Source organism: Ranitomeya variabilis, chromosome 2 (genome assembly GCF_051348905.1).
Source record: "Ranitomeya variabilis isolate aRanVar5 chromosome 2, aRanVar5.hap1, whole genome shotgun sequence".
NCBI lineage: Eukaryota > Metazoa > Chordata > Amphibia > Anura > Dendrobatidae > Ranitomeya > Ranitomeya variabilis.
This window is the reverse complement of record NC_135233.1, coordinates 426,442,410-426,463,777: the sequence shown is the minus strand read 5'-3', so window position 1 is coordinate 426,463,777 and position 21,368 is coordinate 426,442,410. Positions and strand designations below refer to the sequence as shown.

Here is a 21,368-nt window from a genome sequence, read left to right as displayed (position 1 = left end):
GGGGTCTGAGCGGCGTGATCTGTAATAAGGGGTCTGGGCGGCGTGATCTATAATAAGGGGTCTGAGCGGCGTGTCCTGTAATAAGGGGGTCTTAGTGGCATGTCCTGTAATAAGGGGGTCCGAGTGGCGTGTCCTGTAATAAGGGGTCTGATCTGCGTGTCCTGTAATAAGGGGGTCTTAGTGGCATGTCCTTTAATAAGGGGGTCCGAGTGGCGTGTCCTGTAATAAGGGGTCTTAGTGGCATGTCCTGTAATAAGGGGTCTGAGCGGTGTGTCCTGTAATAAGGGGTCTGAGCTGCGTGTCCTGTAATAAGGGGGTCTTAGTGGCATGTCCTGTAATAAGGGGGTCCGAGTGGCGTGTCCTGTAATAAGGGGTCTGAGCTGCGTGTCCTGTAATAAGGGGGTCTTAGTGGCATGTCCTTTAATAAGGGGGTCCGAGTGGCGTGTCCTGTAATAAGGGGTCTTAGTGGCATGTCCTGTAATAAGGGGTCTGAGCGGTGTGTCCTGTAATAAGGGGTCTGAGCTGCGTGTCCTGTAATAAGGGGGTCTTAGTGGCGTGTCCTTTAATAAGGGGGTCCGAGTGGCGTGTCCTGTAATAAGGGGTCTGATCTGCGTGTCCTGTAATAAGGGGGTCTAAGTGGCATGTCCTGTAATAAGGGGTCTGAGCGGCGTGATCTGTAATAAGGGGTCTGAGCAGCGTGTCCTGTAATAAGGGGGTCTTAGTGGCATGTCCTGTAATAAGGGGTCCGAGCGGCGTGTCCTTTAATAAGGGGTCTGAGCGGCGTGATCTGTAATAAGGGGTCTGGGCGGCGTGATCTGTAATAAGGGGTCTGGGCGGCGTGATCTGTAATAAGGGGTCTGAGCGGCGTGTCCTGTAATAAGGGGGTCTTAGTGGCATGTCCTTTAATAAGGGGGTCCGAGTGGCGTGTCCTGTAATAAGGGGTCTGAGCTGCGTGTCCTGTAATAAGGGGGTCTTAGTGGCATGTCCTGTAATAAGGGGTCTGAGCGGCGTGTCCTGTAATAAGGGGTCTGATCTGCGTGTCCTGTAATAAGGGGGTCTAAGTGGCATGTCCTGTAATAAGGGGTCTGAGCGGCGTGATCTGTAATAAGGGGTCTGAGCGGCGTGTCCTGTAATAAGGGGTCTGAGCGGCGTGTCCTGTAATAAGGGGGTCTTAGTGGCGTGTCCTGTAATAAGGGGGTCCGAGTGGCGTGTCCTGTAATAAGGGGTCTGATCTGCGTGTCCTGTAATAAGGGGGTCTAAGTGGCATGTCCTGTAATAAGGGGTCTGAGCGGCGTGATCTGTAATAAGGGGTCTGAGCGGCGTGTCCTGCAATAAGGGGGTCTTAGTGGCATGTCCTGTAATAAGGGGTCTGAGCGGCGTGTCCTGTAATAAGGGGGTCTTGGTGGCATGTCCTGTAATAAGGGGTCTGAGCGGCGTGTCCTGTAATAGGGTCTGAGCTGCGTGTCCTTTAATAAGGGGGTCCGAGTGGCGTGTCCTGTAATAAGGGGTCTGAGCGGCGTGTCCTGTAATAAGGGGGTCTTAGTGGCGTGTCCTGTAATAAGGGGTCTGAGCGGCGTGTCCTGTAATAAGGGGGTCTTAGTGGCGTGTCCTGTAATAAGGGGGTCCGAGTGGCGTGTCCTGTAATAAGGGGTCTGAGCGGCGTGTCCTGTAATAAGGGGGTCTTAGTGGCGTGTCCTTTAATAAGGGGGTCCGAGTGGCGTGTCCTGTAATAAGGGGTCTGAGCTGCGTGTCCTGTAATAAGGGGGTCTTAGTGGCATGTCCTTTAATAAGGGGGTCCGAGTGGCGTGTCCTGTAATAAGGGGTCTGAGCTGCGTGTCCTGTAATAAGGGGGTCTTAGTGGCATGTCCTGTAATAAGGGGTCTGAGCGGCGTGTCCTGTAATAAGGGGTCTGAGCTGCGTGTCCTGTAATAAGGGGGTCTTAGTGGTGTGTCCTTTAATAAGGGGGTCCGAGTGGCGTGTCCTGTAATAAGGGGTCTGATCTGCGTGTCCTGTAATAAGGGGGTCTAAGTGGCATGTCCTGTAATAAGGGGTCTGAGCGGCGTGATCTGTAATAAGGGGTCTGAGCAGCGTGTCCTGTAATAAGGGGGTCTTAGTGGCATGTCCTGTAATAAGGGGTCCGAGCAGCGTGTCCTTTAATAAGGGGTCTGAGCGGCGTGATCTGTAATAAGGGGTCTGGGCGGCGTGATCTGTAATAAGGGGTCTGAGCGGCGTGTCCTGTAATAAGGGGTCCGAGCGGCGTGTCCTTTATTAAAGGGGTCTTAGTGGCGTGTCCTGTAATAAGGGGGTCGGAGCAGTCTGTCGGCCGCTGTTTGCAAGCGATTCAGCATTTTGGATATTTTACTCGGCTGTGTCCTCGGAGTTGTATGTTTGATGCTCAGGGTCTGGTTTCTATCAGGGCCTGACAAACACTTCAAGCACCCTGGATGACCCTGCCCCACCTCAACTATAATGCTTTCCTATATTGGCACACACCTGCGCTACTCCCCCCATATTATACCGTCCTCCGTGCCGCCATGATGCCATAGTCATAGCAGCTGTTTCATGGTGACATGATGGCAGCAAACAGCGACTTCTGTAGCGGCGCTGAATAATCACCTTGGGGGGCTCCACCGCAGGTGATTGTGCCTGTTGTCTTCTCTCTGCCCTATAAGGTGGGATACGAACCCCTGACTTTTGTGACTGTAGGGAGAAGGTGGTCGTAGTAAACTGCCCTCAGCCATAACGTTAGTCTCTGCCCCTCTCAGTATCAAACCATTGGCACAAATATTCCAGCGCGACCTATTGTGTGCGACACTTTGTACTTGCGGTTTGCGATCATATGAAGACACAGACAAGACGCGCAATTATATCTGTAACTTGTCGCATTGAAGTCACAGGACTGTTTTAGGCTGTTGTCACACTAGGAGTATTTGGTCAGTATTTTACCTCAGTATGTGTAAGCCAAAACCAGGAGTGGAACAAATAGAGGAAAAGTATAATAGAAACATATGCACCACTTCTGCATTTATCACCCACTCCTGGTTTTGGCTACAAATACTGATGTAAAATACTGACCAAATACTGCTAGTGTGACGACAGCCTTAGCCGCGCAAAGTTGCATTAGATTTAAGCCCCCGTTCACAGTAGACTAATGTCGTCCATGTTCATGGGTTTGGCTGACGCTGTGTATGGTTTTGTCTGTGTAGTCTCTATCTGTGGTGTTCCCCGGAGTAAACCTCTGATGTGCGCCCGGGTCAGGTCCTGTTCACACTGCATCAGTAGGCGCCACGGACGCACTGCAGAAACACAGTGTGAACAGGACCCTCTCATTGGAAAAGAAATGTAGACTGCGCGAGATGTAAATGTTATATGGCTCTTTGCAAAGAATCCTTAGTAGATTACCGTCCCAGTGGATCCCTCGGCAGCACATGGACACTTCAGAGGTCACACATTGGGGTCGTCCCCCGATATTAACCCTCTGAATCGGGCTCACGTTATAGTCCGTGCTGGAAACATTTGCCTTCTGTGACCACAAACCAAGGGGTTCTGAGTTTTTGCAACTGTCTCGTCCGAGTAGTGACAGCCGCCATGTTGTGGCCGTAGTCGCCACCATGCATATTGTAGGTAAGGCTACGTTCACATTAGCGTTAAGCTAATGTGCGTCGGGTTTGCGTCGGCGACGCAGCGGCGACGCATGCGTCATGCGCCCCCTATACTTAACATGGGGGACGCATGCGTTTTTTTTTGTTGCGTTGTGCCACACATGCGTCTTTTTTGCCGCAAGCGTCGGACCAAGAAAACGCAACAAGTTGCATTTTTCTTGCGTCCGATTTTCGGCAAAAACCGACGCATGCGTCGCAAAACGCAGCGTTTTTGCGTGCGTTTTGCCGCGTTTTTGCGTGCGTTGTGCGTTGCGTCGCCGACGCAGCGGCGCACAACGCTAGTGTGAACTTAGCCTAAGGAAAATGGTTTATTGTCAACGCGTTTCGAAGTCACTAGGACTTCTTCCTTTGTCAAAGCATCTTCTGAGGAAGAAGTCCTAGTGACTTCCAAATGCGTTGACAATAAACCATCATCTTTATCTTCAATCCGGCCAGACATTCCTCTTTTCAGCAGCGCGCATAGTAACCACGTAACTTCCAGATGGATTATAAATGTTCTGTAATTTCAGGATTGGGTTCCTATGTAAAAGCGGAGAGCACTGATCCGGACCTGGCTGTAATCCTTTGCACTGTGTTTTGCAGGAGAGGAAGGGTTAATGTTAGCAGTACTATGAGGGGCAGGCAGGTTCCTCTCCGTATGGTGCTCCAAGGGTTAATGGGACAATGCACCAGGGAAGGTCGAAGTGTTGTTTTTAGACGCTGCAGCCAATCACTGAGCTGCCTTTGAGGGGCTGGAATCATATCTGCTTCCTATTGGCGGAGTCAGAAACGCCTTCGGGAGTGATGGGCGCAACTTTTGAGAAAAACAAAGCAGCAGAAGCTGTCACCAGAGCGATGACCATGAGAGGTGGACGAGGCCGGCAGCACACGGACACCAGGTGAGGATGTCACCCGCACAGGACGCTGAGATCTGGGGCGCTGTTTGATGAGTCTTCTCTAGGGTGTTATTAAGGACAGATAAGACTCGGCGTCGCATTACAACATCACATCTATTTCCTATGGTGACACATTGTGACCGACTGCTTCTCGGAATCGCAAATGTTTCCACGTGTCGGATATTCTGTTGCTGGTGTAATTTTTTTATACAATAAAATCGTGACCGATACTGGGGACAGTTGGTGACGTCTTCCATAGGTCGCTCTGTCGCTGCTGCATCGTGGCGTAATACAGGTGAGTCGCGTCACATTGCAACCTGTGAGCTAATAATATCTTTTATTTATATAGCACTAACATATTCCACAGCGCTTTACAATTTTGCACACATTATCGTCACTGTCCCTGTTGGGGCTCACAATCTAAATTCCCTATCAGTATGTGTTTGGAATGTGGGAGGAAACTGGAGTACCCGGAGGAAACCCACGCAAACACAGGGAACATACAAACTCCTTGCAGATATTGTCCTTGGTGGGATTTGAACCCAGGACTCCAGCGCTGCAAGGCTGCTATGCTAACCACTGAGCCACCGTGCTGCCCCATAGCTACTGCGACCGTGACAAGAAAGTTGCAAAAAGAGAAAATTCGATTTTTGGTGACTTTCTCGACGCTGTGCCTCACAGGTTGCAATGTGACGTGACTCGCCTACGTTGTACTACGTTGCTCCCGCGGCGGCACAATGCAACCTGTGTTGTGGCCAAAGTCGCAGCCTTAAATAGTTACACAACAGCAAATCGCATGTGACACACGTCCCTGTGAAGCCCCAGCCTAAAACACCTATATGTATAAAGGAGACCCTGTATCTCAGTGTCCGAAACCCCCCGTATGTGCGATGTCGAAAAAGGAGATGGGGAGTTTAAGGGGGATTCCAGTTCTAACAATATAGGTGATGACGACTAAACCAGGCAGGTCTGGCCGAAGACCCCCAATGATCACCAGCACTGCACCCACATATGTCCGACCTGTAGGTCACAAGCACAACCGCCGCAGCTTTCACACGAGGGCACAAGTTGTCTGTTCCACCATCGGTGGGGGGCTCAGCCATCTGATATAATGAGCCCCTGTCTAGTTATAACTCAAATGCCCCCTTAAATGTTTTATTTGTGATTGTAGCGCCGGGCCGCTGATGCCCCCCATGCCATGTGGCTTTGTGAAGGAAAACTGGCTGTGGGATGCAAATGACCTGTGCCCATCGGTGGAGCTGTCCCATGGTCGCAAAGAAGTGTATTTCCACACGGATCCTGTGTCGGAGAGTGGCGGTACCGCCGGAGTGCGGGGGGATGCAGGTGAGAGGAAGCACGAGGATACTCTGCTTCAATTGTTACTATGCCATGCTTGTAGGATAGACGTCAGCCATCTTTCCCAACCTCCCCAAACCCTGAACGTTCAGCTCACCAAGGAGCAGAGCGAACGCCACTCACAGACTCCTCAGGCATCGGCTTGTATGATCGTGGGGAGCTGGTGGGTCATGATGGCCGGTGGGAACTCACTGAAGGCCCCATTATCCTCCTATGTATCTGAGCCTGTGGTATGGCAGTATATGGAACAAATCATCACAGATTCATGTTCCCTATGGGGACTGAGTAAAAAATAGTGAAAAGTGAAACAAAAATAAACAAAAAGCTGTAATGTGAATAAAACTCCAAACTAAATATCACTGCACAACTGTGAGCAATCGCCAGCATGGAGGTGACCAGGAGGAGGGGTCTGCTGGGAGGGACCCTGTAATATCTCTCAACCCCAGACATCGAAGGTCCGACCCAGGAGATGATTGTAAGGATTGTACATCGCTCAGCAGGATCTCGCTGTCCCGATCACTATGAGGTCTCCATATTCTAGCCCTGTGTCTTGCCCTGTTTGGCCTTTTATATGTCCTCTCTATTTCACCATTTTTGTATTTTTTATGCGCTGTACTATTGTGTAATAATACTTAACCAACAAAAGGGAGAACACAATTCTGTTACAATATATCAGAGAAACGTTGTGTGTTACACCCAAAAAACTGATAATTGTTCCCTGCTGCATTAAATGTACCCACAACCTCAAAGAGGGAAAGTTTAGCCGAACTGTGCTGCACTCTGATTCCGGAGGAGAATATACAATATATTATGTTTATAATATAATCGTGATTTATTCTTCTTTTCCCAGATGAAAAATTAAGAACTTCAGCAAAACAAAAATAAATTGTGTATTTCCACGTCCGCGAAACAGTCGATCTATCAAAATGTAACATTGTTTAACTTTTATGGCAACATCACTCTTACTGCACAATGAACACAGGAAAAAAAGAAATCCAAAAACAAAAGAAAGAATTGCATTATTTCCCCCCCCCCCCCCCCTGCCCTCTTGTGGGTACGTCGATAGAAAATATAAATTTGTGGTTCTTGGAAGAAAGACAGGGAAAAAAAAACTGTGAAAATTATTAATTGACCCTAGACACCACAAGCCACTGATTGCCTGCAGTGCTGTCAATGTGACCGCAGCGCTGCAGACAATAACAGACACCGGGAGCAGCGGAAGGGGACCGGGGAAGGGGAGCGAAGGACAGATTTGGGGGGTTTTGAATATTAAACTGGGGTGGAGGACGCAGGTGTTCTGAGAGCAGACGTCTCCTTTCAGCAACCCGTGGCCGATCGTCTGATAAGTGGAATCGTACAAGGTCATTTCTAGGTTTTGCTACTTAATCGCTCCCTCGTGTCTGAGTCTCTTATCACTTCTTCCCATTGTCTTACATTTTTCTGTTCTCCTGGTCCAGGCTTCCTACGAGGAGAACATTACTGGGAGATTGAATTCCTGGAGCCACCGTCTGGACTGTCCGTCATGGTCGGTGTTGGCACCAGCAGAGCCACTCTCTGTGCCAGCAGCTTCCAGTATATCAACCTACTGGGTAAGATGGGGCCCTCCCAAGTCCAGGCAGCTAACAAAACTATCAGAACCCGCACAATCAGTAATAGAGGGCTCCACATGGTACAAAGGTCGGGGGCTCCTACTGATGGGACCATTGCAAGATCACCTCTATTCCCCCCAACCAATAATCCATGTGACTATTTCCAGGACTGGATGCCGACAGCTGGGGTCTGTCCTATAAAGGCAAAATCTGGCATGGGGGCAGCAGCAGGCAGTACACTGAGCCATTCTACGAGGAGGGGACGCTGATCGGTCTGCACCTGAACATGGAGGATGGGACGCTGACGTTTTACAAAGACAGACAGAGTCTGGGGGTGGCCTTCACCGGACTCCACAAGGTAACGTGATGGGTCACTGTGTGGAGTGTAAATAGAAGGCCGGGGTCACACTTAAAAGTGCAACGCGAGAAACTAGTGCATCAATACCCAGCACTGCCACCGGCACTCAGGACATAGAAATACATGGTCGCATGCTCTGGTCCCGAGTGCCGGGTTTTGATGCGAGTTTCTCGCATTGCTTTCGCAAGTGTGACCCCGGCCTAATACACGCAGAGCATTGCAGCTGTGATAGAAAGGTGTCAGGACACGCAGAGCATCGCAGCTATGATAGAAAGATGTCAGGGCACGTAGAGCATCACAGCTGTGATAAAAAGGTGTCAGAACACGGAGAGCATCACAGCTGTGATAGAAAGGTGTCAGGACACGCTGAGCATCGCAGCTATGATAGGTGTCAGGACAAGCAGAGCATTGCAGCTGTGATAGAAAGGTGTCAGGACACAGAGCATCACAGCTGTGATAGAAAGGTGTCAGGACACGCAGAGCATCGCAGCTGTGATAGAAAGGTGTCAGGACACGCAGAGCTTTACAGCTATGATAGAAAGATGTCAGGACACACAGAGCATCGCAGCTGTGATAGAAAGGTGTCGGGACACGCTGAGCATCGCAGCTGTGATATTAAGGTGTCAGGACACGCTGAGCATCGCAGCTATGATAGGTGTCAGGACACGCAGAGCATTGCAGCTGTGATAGAAAGGTGTCAGGACACGCAGAGCATCGCAGCTATGATAGAAAGGTGTCAGGACACGCAGAGCATTGCAGCTATGATACAAAGGGGTCAGGACATGATTGTATGCTGGTGTGTGACCGTTGTCTCACTTCGCAGGTGCAGCTGCCATTATTTCCCATGGCTTCTTCCACCAGCCCTGGCACAGAGTTAGCTCTGGGTCGTCGCTGCTGCACTTTGCCATCTCTGGAGGAGCGATGCCTCAGTACGTTGGCTCGTAACCTGACAAGGAAAGACTGCGCTGATTTGCTCCCTCTACCAGAATTTGTCAGGTGGAAGCTGAAAAGCTGGAAGAATTGAGACGCTGTGAGCCACAGGCTGTAATGTACGGAGCCACGGGCAGACACTGAATGCTCACGAAGCTGAGACCATCCTTATATGACCTGTCTGGAACCATTCGCTGGAAGATCCCAGGAGGAGCCACCAGGTACAAGGGTAAAGTTTATGGACAGAGAAAACCACCCAACATCTCAGAAGAGTCCAACCTGGCAGCCATAGGCACCGCGGTACATCCCACAGCTGATGCCAGGATGGGGGTAAAGGGTGAGGACCCTCAGGAGGGCACCTAGACAATGTGAAAAGAGAACACACAAGAAGGTATCACATTCCCCACACTCGGGGGAATCCGCTGTTTTGCTTCCTCTGCCCGGACTTTTGCGTTTTACACCAAGAGACTAAACTGAGGTGTTGTTTGTTGCAACCAATTAGATTGTGTATTAATTGTACCACCAACCTCGGCAGCCTCCCGGTGATTGGTCCTGTGTGGTCGCTTCTACCTTATCTTTGAGATGAGACTGTGACCTTCATATCCTCGAACACTTCCGTATTACATGGGATTTTCTTATAGGTTCTTGTTCTGTACTTTGGTCTCATTAATTCCAGAGCAAATAACCTGCAGGGGGTTAATATAGTCTGGTCTTACTGCAGGCCACGGCCTATCCTTCGGGTGTCAGGGCATGATGGGAGTTGTAGTTTTGCATCAACTAGAGTGCTACAAGCCAGGACCACTGAACTACATCCTCTGGCTCTCCAACTACCACTCCCATCGTGCCCTGAAAGTGGAAGTAGATTCTTACTGTGAACGACCCAGAAGGGGGTCTCGACAGCCTCCAGAAGACGTATCAGAGGTGATGCTGAAAGAGTTAATTGTTATCTGTGCCCATCGTCAGGCATCTTGATTTTCATCCTATTGCATCATTCCATTCTTTGTACAAGTCCTTCCTCCTTTCTGCGATCCATTCCCTTATTTCTCAGTGGCCGCCTTCAGGGCGAAGTCACAGAACAACAGCCCCAAATACTGCTGCACCCTGAGCGTCCGGGGGTCACGGGACTAAAAGGGAACATCCCCTTGGACCTTCCGGTTGTGGAAATTAACCAGGTTTTCATTATGAAGAGGTGATAGTATCCACAGCGCAGATGTAGAGAGCGGGGGGCATCACTAGTGATATGGTCGCAATTATGGGTCTGATCACCTGAACTGATCCCATTAAAAGGACTGATGATCCTGTAAGGGCGAATTCAGAACCACGATTGTCGCTCCGAGCGGCCGCAAGGCACCTGACATAAACGCCACAGCCTCATATATGCCCACATGTTGTGTCAGGAGACCCCCGACCGGTCTGTGCCCAACGTTTCACAGACTTCAGTATTGGGTCAATATAGCACCAGTATCAGTATAAGTGCTCATTTCCACTTGCGAGGAAAACGGACGAGTGCAATCCGATAAAAAATCGGATTGCACTCGGACCAATGTTATTCAATAGGTGTCTTTTCATTTGCGATTTTTTTTTCTCAGCCGAAATCGGGTCACGTCCCACGATGTAAATCCTCTGAAGGGGTTAAATCATTTTACAGCCAGGAGCTGTGCTAATGCAGTGCTCGTGGCTGTAAAACCCCGGGGAATGAATGGAAAGCAGGGGAATGTCCTGTAGTTACCTTGAGTCGCGGTGATGCACCCTCTGCTGGATGTCCTCATATGAACTCGAGCCTGGGAATTTTTCCCACGCTCGAGTTCATATGAGGACATCCAGCAGAGGGCGCATCACTGCGACTCAAGGTAACTACAGGACATTCCCCTGCACTCCATTCATTCCCTGGGGTTTTACAGCCACGAGCACTGCATTAGCACAGCTCCTGGGTGTAAAATGATTTAACCCCTTCAGGTGGATTTACATCGTGGGACGTGACTGATCATCGGAAGGTATGGGATATTGTTGATTTTTTATTTTTACTTTGTTACAGAACGAGGGTCTTCAGGTGGATTAAGAGAATAATAAAATATTACAACACCCTGTGTCTTTATTTCATTAAATTACTTTGTAATAATGTGTGTGTGTTTTATTAACCATTTCCTACTTTTGGATTAATAATGGATAGGTTTCATAATTGACGCCTCTCTATTATTAACCTGGCTTAACCCCTTCCCGACATCGGACATACTATACCGTCCGATGTCGGGTCCCCTGCTTTGATGTGCGCTCCGGCGGTGAGCGCACATCAAAGTCGCGACATGTCAGCTGTTTTTTTACAGCTGACATGTGCGCGCAATAGCGGCGGGTGAAATCGCGATCACCCGCCGCTATTAACTAGTTAAATGCCGCTGTCAAACGCAGACAGCGGCATTTAACTACCGCATCCGGCCGGGCGGCCGGAAATGAGCGCATCGCCGACCCCGTCACATGATCGGGGGTCGGCGATGAGTCAGGAAGGTAACCATAGAGGTCCTTGAGACCTCTATGGTTACTGATCACCGGTGGCTGTGAGCGCCCCCCTGTGGTCGGCGCTCACAGCACACCTGCATTTTAGCTACATAACAGCGATCTGATGATCGCTGTTATGTAGCAGAGCCGATCGGGCTGTGCCTGCTTCTAGCCTCCCATGGAGGCTATAGAAGCATGGCAAAAGTTAAAAAAAAAAAGTTAAAAAAAATGTGAAAAAAATAAAAAAAATATAAAAGTTGAAATCACCCCCCTTTCGCCCCAATCAAAATAAATCAATAAAAAAAAATCAAATCTACACATATTTGGTATCGCCGCGTTCAGAATCGCCCGATCTATCAATAAAAAAAAAGCATTAACCTGATCGCAAAACGGCGTAACGAGAAAAAAAATCGAAACGCCAGAATTACGTTTTTTTGGTCGCCGCGACATTGCATTAAAATGCAATAACGGGCGATCAAAAGAACGTATCTGCACCGAAATGCTATTATTAAAAACGCCAGCTCGGCACGCAAAAAATAAGCCCTCACCCGACCCCTGATCACGAAAAATGGAGACGCTACGGGTATCGGAAAATGGCGCAATTTTATTTATTTTTTTTGCAAAGTTTGGAATTTTTTTTCACCACTTAGATAAAACATAACCTAGACATGTGAGGTGTCTATGAACTCGTACTGACCTGGAGAATCATAATGGCAGGTCAGTTTTATCATTTAGTGAACCTAGCAAAAAAAACAAACAAAAAACAAGTGTGGGATTGCACTTTTTTTTGCAATTTCACCGCACTTGGAATTTTTTTCCCATTTTCTAGTACACGCCATGGTAAAACCAATGGTGTCATTCAAAAGTACAACTCGTCCCGCAAAAAATAAGCCCTCACATGGCCAAATTGACGGAAAAATAAAAAAGTTATGGCTCTGGGAAGGAGGGGAGTGAAAAACGAAAATGGAAAAACGAAAAATCCCACGGTCATGAAGGGGTTAATGTCACCTTACAATAGCAAGGTGACATTAACCCTTCATTACCCCATATCCCACCGCTACACGGGAGTGGGAAGAGTGGCCAAGTGCCAGAATAGGTGCATCTTCCAGATGTGCCTTTTCTGGGGTGGCTGGGGGCAGATGTTTGTAGCCAGGGGGGGCCAATAACCATGGACCCTCTCTAGGCTATTAATATCTGCCCTCAGTCACTGGCTTTACCACTCTGGTGGAGAAAATTGCGCGGGAGCCCACGCCATTTTTTTCCGCGATTTAACCCTTTAATTTAATAGACCCCAAATTTGACGCACAGACACTTCTTACATTAGTGAAGAGGAATATGTAATAAAAGAAGGGATATGAGATGGTTTGCTGTATGTAAACCATGTCTCATATCCTGTCGGGTTTGTGAAGGAGAGAGCAAAAGCCGGCAATTGAATTAGCGGCTTTTAAGCTATCTAGCGCTGCATTAAATATATATACAGTGGGGCAAAAAAGTATTTAGTCATTCAGCAATAGTGCAAGTTCCACCACTTAAAAAGATGAGAGGCGTCTGTAATTTACATCATAGGTAGACCTCAACTATGGGAGACAAACTGAGAAAAAAAAATCCAGAAAATCGCATTGTCTGTTTTTTTATCATTTTATTTGCATATTATGGTGGAAAATAAGTATTTGGTCAGAAACAAACAATCAAGATTTCTGGCTCTCACAGACCTGTAACTTCTTCTTTAAGAGTCTCCTCTTTCCTCCACTCATTACCTGTAGTAATGGCACCTGTTTAAACTTGTTATCAGTATAAAAAGACACCTGTGCACACCCTCAAAGAGCTGTCAAAGGACACCAGAAACAAAATTGTAGCCCTGCACCAGGCTGGGAAGACTGAATCTGCAATAGCCAACCAGCTTGGAGTGAAGAAATCAACAGTGGGAGCAATAATTAGAAAATGGAAGACATTCAAGACCACTGATAATCTCCCTCGATCTGGGGCTCCACGCAAAATCCCACCCCGTGGGGTCAGAATGATCACAAGAACGGTGAGCAAAAATCCCAGAACCACGCGGGGGGACCTAGTGAATGAACTGCAGAGAGCTGGGACCAATGTATCAAGGCCTACCATAAGTAACACACTACGCCACCATGGACTCAGATCCTGCAGTGCCAGACGTGTCCCACTGCTTAAGCCAGTACATGTCCGGGCCCGTCTGAAGTTTGCTAGAGAGCATTTGGATGATCCAGAGGAGTTTTGGGAGAATGTCCTATGGTCTGATGAAACCAAACTGGAACTGTTTGGTAGAAACACAACTTGTCGTGTTTGGAGGAAAAAGAATACTAGTTGCATCCATCAAACACCATAACTACTGTAAAGCATGGTGGTGGAAACATCATGCTTTGGGGCTGTTTCTCTGCAAAGGGGCCAGGACGACTGATCCGGGTACATGAAAGAATGAATGGGGCCATGTATCGTGAGATTTTGAGTGCAAACCTCCTTCCATCAGCAAGGGCATTGAAGATGAAACGTGGCTGGGTCTTTCAACATGACAATGATCCAAAGCACACCGCCAGGGCAACGAAGGAGTGGCTTCGTAAGAAGCATTTCAAGGTCCTGGAGTGGCCTAGCCAGTCTCCAGATCTCAACCCTATAGAAAACCTTTGGAGGGAGTTGAAAGTCCGTGTTGCCAAGCGAAAAGCCAAAAACATCACTGCTCTAGAGGAGATCTGCATGGAGGAATGGGCCAACATACCAACAACAGTGTGTGGCAACCTTGTGAAGACTTACAGAAAACGTTTGACCTCTGTCATTGCCAACAAAGGATATATTACAAAGTATTGAGATGAAATTTTGTTTCTGACCAAATACTTATTTTCCACCATAATATGCAAATAAAATGATAAAAAAACAGACACTGTGATTTTCTGGATTTTTTTTTCTCAGTTTGTCTCCCATAGTTGAGGTCTACCTATGATGTAAATTACAGACGCCTCTCATCTTTTTAAGTGGTGGAACTTGCACTATTGCTGACTGACTAAATACTTTTTTGCCCCACTGTATATATATGTGTCTCACTGACATAGAATAGGTATATATACACACATATATATATATATATATATATATATATATATATATATATATATATGTGTGTGTACATATCTATTCTAACCTGTCAGTGTGATTTTACTGTAGTACACAGCACTGATTTGCTGGCTTTTCAAAGGACACTGGTGCGTAAAAATCGGACAGCAATACGGATGTCATACGGATGTTGTGATAAAAAATCGCATGACAATCGCATGATTTACCTCCGTTTTTTCGGTCCGTAAATCGGACCGTTTTGTCTCTTGCAAGTGGAAATGAGCCCTAAGGCTCAGTTCACACAGTATTTTCTGATTTGTAGCCGCACGTTTTCTGCAGCACAACACGCAATGTTCCTCTCTGATTATTGCACTTTGCTGCATTTTCTTGGCTGCGTTGTTTATTGCGGGGTTTTTTTTTAGTACAGAAAAAAAACCATTTTATTCTGTACTTAAAAACAAAACCACACCTGTGTATATAACTGTAGAAATCTCTTTGCTTCAGCGCTCACATATATGTATGAAGTGGCGGCGTCCAGGGTGCAGACGCGTGGAAGGTTCGTGATAAACAGATGTGTGAATGCGGCCTAAGTGCGTATTCACACGTAGCGGCTGTGGACGGGGTACAAATCGTGACATTATAGTGTCACCGCAGCCTCTGATCCTGCTTCACAGGCTGTTTCAGTAGCACCCAGGGGATTTGCCAACTTGACTGGCGGGGAACGTCTTCTGCAAGAGTAGGAAAGTAAGTACACCCTTAGGTAATATTCAGATGTGCGAAAATTCATGTGCTTGCCTCTGAAACAACCCGTCAGAGATCTGGGGAAATCTTCAGCTGTGTGTGAACGCATCCCAAGTGGAGAAAAACAGCGGCCGCTGCATAAAATGGGAAAGAAAAATGGAAAATTCATTGCAATGTTTTGGTTTTTTTTACCGAAAGCAGAATTTCCAAGAATCATCCATAGGGTCGGACTACTTGTTTCCCCTTTTCCTATCGACCCTAAAAAACTAGGACTGTAAATAAATTGGGACTTTTTGCAGAAGTTTCTTTAACAACAACTGTCTGCAAGTTCAGGTTTATGGGTAGAAAACTTCATCACCGTCACTGTCGGCATCGGGGCCAAATTTCGGAAAATTGTGGGCAAGAAGCGCAACATGAACGTGTTGTTGGCAGCAGCGATTGTCCGGGGTGTGAACACTCAGGAACGATCCTGGCACTGAACGTTCTATGAACTTTGCCCGTGGCGTCCTGCCGAACTGATCAGGTGTGATGAGACGGACGGGGAGAGGCCGCGGGTGGCAGGACGCACGCACACCTGATGGGAGCGCCGCAGCGAGTCCTGCACCTGACATAATACGGCCGCATGGGATGGGATAGAGCGGCGCTGGGTGCAATTAAATAGCCAGAAACAAAGTAAACTGCTGCAAAACACTTTGCTTTATACATGGAATGCAAATATTTGTCAATATTTATTATAAGAAACTGCGAATCACAATGAAAACCGTGACAATAGGAAAATGTTTGTTTACCGATTCAGTTTTACCGCAGCCTAAGGCCTCGTTCACACGGTCACTTTTCACATTTGTGTTCGGTGCGTGGTTTTCATTGTAGTCTATGGGGCTGTTCACACGTCCTTGTGTTTCTGGTGACGTCCATTTTTGATCCGCGTCACAGATCGGAATTATCAATACAAGCCCATGGGGTCCGAACGTCACTCGGGGGGCATCGGCGTGTAATCTGAGCGCCGTCCATGATTAATATTGCAATGAAGATGTGAAGATTTGTAATTTATTTATTCTGACAACAGACCAAACACTGATGACACAGGTTGTTTTTCTTGGGGGGCACAGTAGTCACTGCTGTTGAACTCAATAAATGATTCCTAGAGGTGCAGTAAAAAGACTGAAAATCCACATTTAAAAGATCTGTGTTGTTTTGTTACATCAAGTATTGTAATTAGCAATGTATTGATAGTTCCTGCTACAAAGAAAAAATTAGAAAAATTGACGTGTGGCTTTTTTCCATGTCAAGTGAAGCAAAAACATTTTCTTGTTGGGGGGGGGGGGGGGGAAACACAATAGTTGCAATTCAATATATTTTTTTAAATCACTTTCCTATCGTCTTGTGATATCAGTTGTCAAAAAGCACTTTGTTGTTGGCGGCACATTATTACGGTTGATACCCACAGATCTGCGCGGCTTTTATCAGCTGCTCTGTATGTTGGGGTGGCTGCAGGCGAAAGTTTCCTTCCCCTCCAGCTGCTTCTAAGCGCAATGTCGCCCTCTGGTGAGTAGCACTAAGTACAGCGTCACATCAGCTTATAAATTCCTGCGCTGCTGATTTGTGCAGAAATGCGCAAAAAGGAGATTTTTGTGTACTCACCGTAAAATCCTTTTCTCTGAGCTAATCATTGGGGGACATAGGACCATGGGGGACACAGGACCATGGGTGTTATGCTGCTGCCACTAGGAGGACACTAAGTAAACACAAAAAGAATAGCTCCTCCCCTGCAGTATACACCCTCCTGCTGGCTCTCAGTGAACCAGTTCGGTAACAAAGCAGTAGGAGCTTAATATTTAACAAGGATGAACTATGTCAAAAACCAAGTTAACTCAACAAAAACCAAAGCCAATAGGCTAACAGGGTGGGTGCTGTGTCCCCCAATGATTGGGGGGAAAAGGATTTTACGGTGAGTACACAAAAATCTCCTTTACTCCTACGCCTCATTGGGGGAGACAGGACCATGGGACGTCCTAAAGTAGTCCCTGGGTGGGAAACAACTGCAATTGCTGCTTGTACCCACAAGTTACAGATGCGGCACAGCCGCCTGCAAAATTCATCTGCCAACGGTCGCGTCTGCCAAGGCCCGAGAGTGAAGATGGTAATGTTTTCTAAAGGTATGCAGGCTGGACCAAGTCGCAGCCATACAAACTTGTGCTGCTGAAGCTTGGTGCCGGATGGCCCAAGACGCACCTACTGACCGAGTGGAATGAGCCTTAAACCCTGCTGGGACAGGAAGACCTCTGACTCGGTAGGACTCTTAAATAGCTGAACAGATCCATTTGGATATTGTCGCCTTGGAAGCGGGAAACCCCGTCCTCGGTCCTTCCGGGAGCACGAATAGGGCATCTGACCTTCGGAAAGACGCTGACCACGAGATGTATCTCCTAAGAGCTCTCACTAAATCCAGTGTGTGAAGGGCCTTCTCGATGCGATGGACTGGTGCCGGACAGAGTGACGGTAAGACAATCTCCTCATTGAGATGAAAAGAGGATACAACTTTCGGTAGAAAAGAGGGGGATGTCCTCAAAACCACCTTATCCTGATGAAAATTCAGGAACGGAACTTGAGGACAGAGCCGCCAGCTCAGAGACTCGTCTTATAGAGGTGACCGCAACTAGAAAAGCAACTTTCCATGAAAGAAGAGACAGGGAAACCTGTAGAGGTTCGAAAGGAGCCTGTTGCAAGACTCCGAGGACCAGATTAAGATCCCATGGTTCCAACGGCATCCTATAGGGGGGCGCCCGATGTAAGACTCCCTGAATAAACGTCTTGACCTGTAATCTGTTGGCAATCCTGCATTGGAAGAGAACAGACAGGGCTGAGATCTGCCCCTTGCGAGACCCAAGTCCAAACCCGTTTGTAAGAACTCGAGAATGGAAGGGATGGAAAAACGTAGAGAACGTCCTCGGTCGCTGCACCATGAAAAGAAAGTCTTCCAAGTGCGATGATAGATACGCATAGACGTAGACTTTCTACCGCTGATCATGGTAGCTATGACTTCTTGAGAGAAACCTGCCTGGGTTAGGACCCAGGACTCAACGGCCATGCCGTCAAATACAGGGCCTCTAAGTTCTGTTGGTAAAAGGGGCCTTGAGATAGCAGATCTGCGCGATTTGGTAATCGCCAGGGAACGTCGGCAACTAGTTGAACTAGTTCCGCATACCACGCCCGGCGCGGCCAACCTGGCGCAATCAGGATTACCGCTACCCTCTCCGCTCTGATTTTCTTGATGACTCTCGGCAGGAGAGGAAGTGGGAGAAATATGTACGAAAATGTGCAGAAAATGATGCCACAGGAGTACAAGAGCGTCTGCCCCGATGGTTGCCAGATCGTGGGACCGAGCCATGAAGTCGGGAACCTTGGAATTCAGCCGTGAGGCCATCAGATCCACGTCTGGGGTTCCCCAACGACAGCAGATCTGGTGGAAGATCTCCGGATGGAGAGACCACTCCCCGGAGTCGAGGCATTGCCGACTGAGGAAGTCTGCCTCCCAATTGTCCACTCCTGGGATGTGAACCGCAGAGATCATTGAGCGGTTTTCATCGGCCCATCGGAGGATGTGGCCTACCTCTGTCATGGCTGCCCTGCTGTGGGTTCCCCCTTGGCAGTTGATGTGTGCCACTGCAGTGGCGTTGTCGGACTGAATCCTGATTGGGCGACCTGCTAGGAAGGGATGGAACTGAAGAAGTGCCAGCCTGATCGCCCGGATTTCCAAGATGTTGATTGGAAGGTGTGATTCCTGGGGGGACCAGCGGCCCTGAGCAGTGTGATGAAGGAACACCACTCCCCAGCCTAGAAGACAGACGTCTGTCATCACAACCAGCCAGTGTACTGGAAGAAAAGACTTCCCTTGATTCAGGGAGGATTTCAATGTCCACCACCTGAGAGACTGTCTGATTCGCTGGGGAATGAGGAACCGACGGTCTAGGGAGAACGGGTTCCTGTCCCAAACAGCCAGGAGGGAATGCTGTAGGGGACAGAGGTGTAGATGGGCAAATGGAACCATCTCCATAGCTGCTACCATCCTGCCGAGGACTCTCATACTGAAGCGCAGAGAGTGAGAGCGCGGCTGAGAGAGCTTCTGAGCTTCCCGCTGTAAAACAGATCTTTTCCGGGGGAAGAACAACTGTTGGGGTCGTAACGACAATATACCCTCATTCACCAGTCATTCCAAATTAAACTATAAGCATGTGGTACCGGGTAAGAATGAGTCAGACAGGTAGCTGGTTCAATCTCAGTGCATGCTCGTGCATCCACACACATGTGTGTAACCTTCACAGCAACTGAGTTTATTTTACAATACACAGTACTAAAAAGGAATGCAATAGGCGGGGTTTATGCAGTATACATCTAGTGTCCAGTCTCTCTCCGATTCGTCAGAACTTCTCCCGGTGGTTACTTCTTTCTTCACATTCCTGAGTTATCTTAACACGGAGAAATTAAACTTAACCCTTCAGATTCTAAACTGAAATGAAGAATGAACACTGGCAGCCATCTTTAATACAGTTACATTTGCATTAGCAAGGGAAAACTTATTGTTTCACAGTATAAGATATATAAAAGTACAAAAGGTATATAAGGAAATATATTTTCACCTTGACAATCCCCCCTAAACACTAAGTTTTTCCCTTAAAGAAAGATCCTTCGAGACTGTCCATGTGATGGGGAAAGGGGAGGTGGATTTCTTCATCCAGACACCTCAGAAACTCTCCCCTAGCGAGAGGCCTCCAGGCAGCTGAACCCTTCACTAACCTCACATGGAGTTCTCCCACTGTCCCTAAACTAAATCTCTTAGCATCATCTGAGAATGGGGGGGTTTTGTCTACTCTCTTGACAGGAATATACTTTGGGATCTCCCCTGGATCAGTACCATTGTACTCTGGTGGATCTATTTCTTGATTGAGGAAGGTGCCAGTCGGAGTTGCTTTGGCAATAACCTTTTTATACAAGGGAATAACACAACAGAGGATTATCGATCCAATTATAAGGAGGGCAATCAGTACCAAACAAACTTATTGAAGGAATCCCTTGATCCCACCTAACCAACTGGAGAAGAAAGATGTGTCTGCTCCAGCATACATGACACGTCGTTTTATTGTCCTAATTTGTTCAACTTCTTTAGAAACCTTCAGGTCTTTCGGATCTACATTTCGCCATTCAGGTCTGGCTGTCTATATTTCGTCTCGTAAGTCTTTGGTCATACCGTCAATGAATGTATTTACCAATACTCTAACATCAAGTGGGTTTATGGGACTGTACTCCATGTCTTCCCATTTCAGCTGTAACCGTCCAAAGTATAGCTCTACGCTCTCTCCTTTTGTCACATTTGTAGAAAATCCTAATTTGCGTCCTAGCACGTCACCTGTTTTTGTGCTCACTAACTACCTAGGCCTGCCTAGGTGCACTTATACGTCCATCATATGGTCATTATTTGTCTGTAGAATGAGAAAGGTTGGTTCTCAGGGTCAGCCAAATATTTTTGCGTAGCTAGCTAGTCAGAGGGCCTCCAGGGATAATACTCCTGTATCTGTCTTACCCTACCTGATGTGGTTGGTTCTCTGGTGGTGGGGAGTGACATGACATGCTGGTCTACAGCTCCTTCCCAAAAGGATTACTGTCAGCCTACTCCTAAAAGTTAATGTCCCCACTATCCACCAACCACAATCCTGTGTCAGCTTCTTATGTCACTACATGTGATCTTGTCTGGACAGGATTCAGTGTAATTCTCTTAGGTCGGGTTGCAGCACTGGTCATACAAGTGTTAGGGCCCAAGTCCTCAACTATATCCTGAAAGGCATCACAGCTATAATTAACAAATCTTTGTTCTCTGTAATATATATATATTATTGATCCATTCAACATTTTTATTAATCTGCACCTATGGGATTATAGAAACAATGCCGGCATAAATCTGGTTCGGGGCTTTAAACTGGTCAGGCACCCCCCTTGGCACTCCAATGGCATCAATATATATCAGTGGATCTTCTTCATAACTCATGTGGAGCTGATCGAGACTTCTTCTCTTTCTGGTAGGTTCATCAGGTATCTTTGGATCCCAAGGTAAAATCTTGAACTGCATGGCTAGTTTAACAAGGGTGCATTGGCCTATCCAGGCATTAGGCAACCTAGGACGGAGCTTACCATCCCCACATAACCAATAAATGTCATACATATAATGTGTATGTTTGATCAGCAAGTCAGTATCTAGAGAACTGTTCTCCTTGCAGAAACCTGTCTCGAAGATCCCTAC

At 47.5% G+C, this 21,368-nt stretch overlaps 1 protein-coding gene across 1 annotated transcript; it reads left to right on the top strand.

Annotated features, from left to right (window-relative positions):
* The first annotated feature begins 4,035 nt into the window (after nt 1-4,035).
* On the top strand, nt 4,036-10,396 carry LOC143806398 (SPRY domain-containing SOCS box protein 3-like). The gene is made up of 5 exons (XM_077286856.1): nt 4,036-4,540; nt 5,709-5,881; nt 7,351-7,482; nt 7,650-7,840; nt 8,664-10,396. Exons 1-5 carry the CDS (start codon nt 4,446-4,448, stop codon nt 8,862-8,864), a joined length of 792 nt encoding a protein of 263 aa, XP_077142971.1. The 5' UTR covers nt 4,036-4,445; the 3' UTR covers nt 8,865-10,396.
* Nucleotides 10,397-21,368: the final 10,972 nt, after the last annotated feature.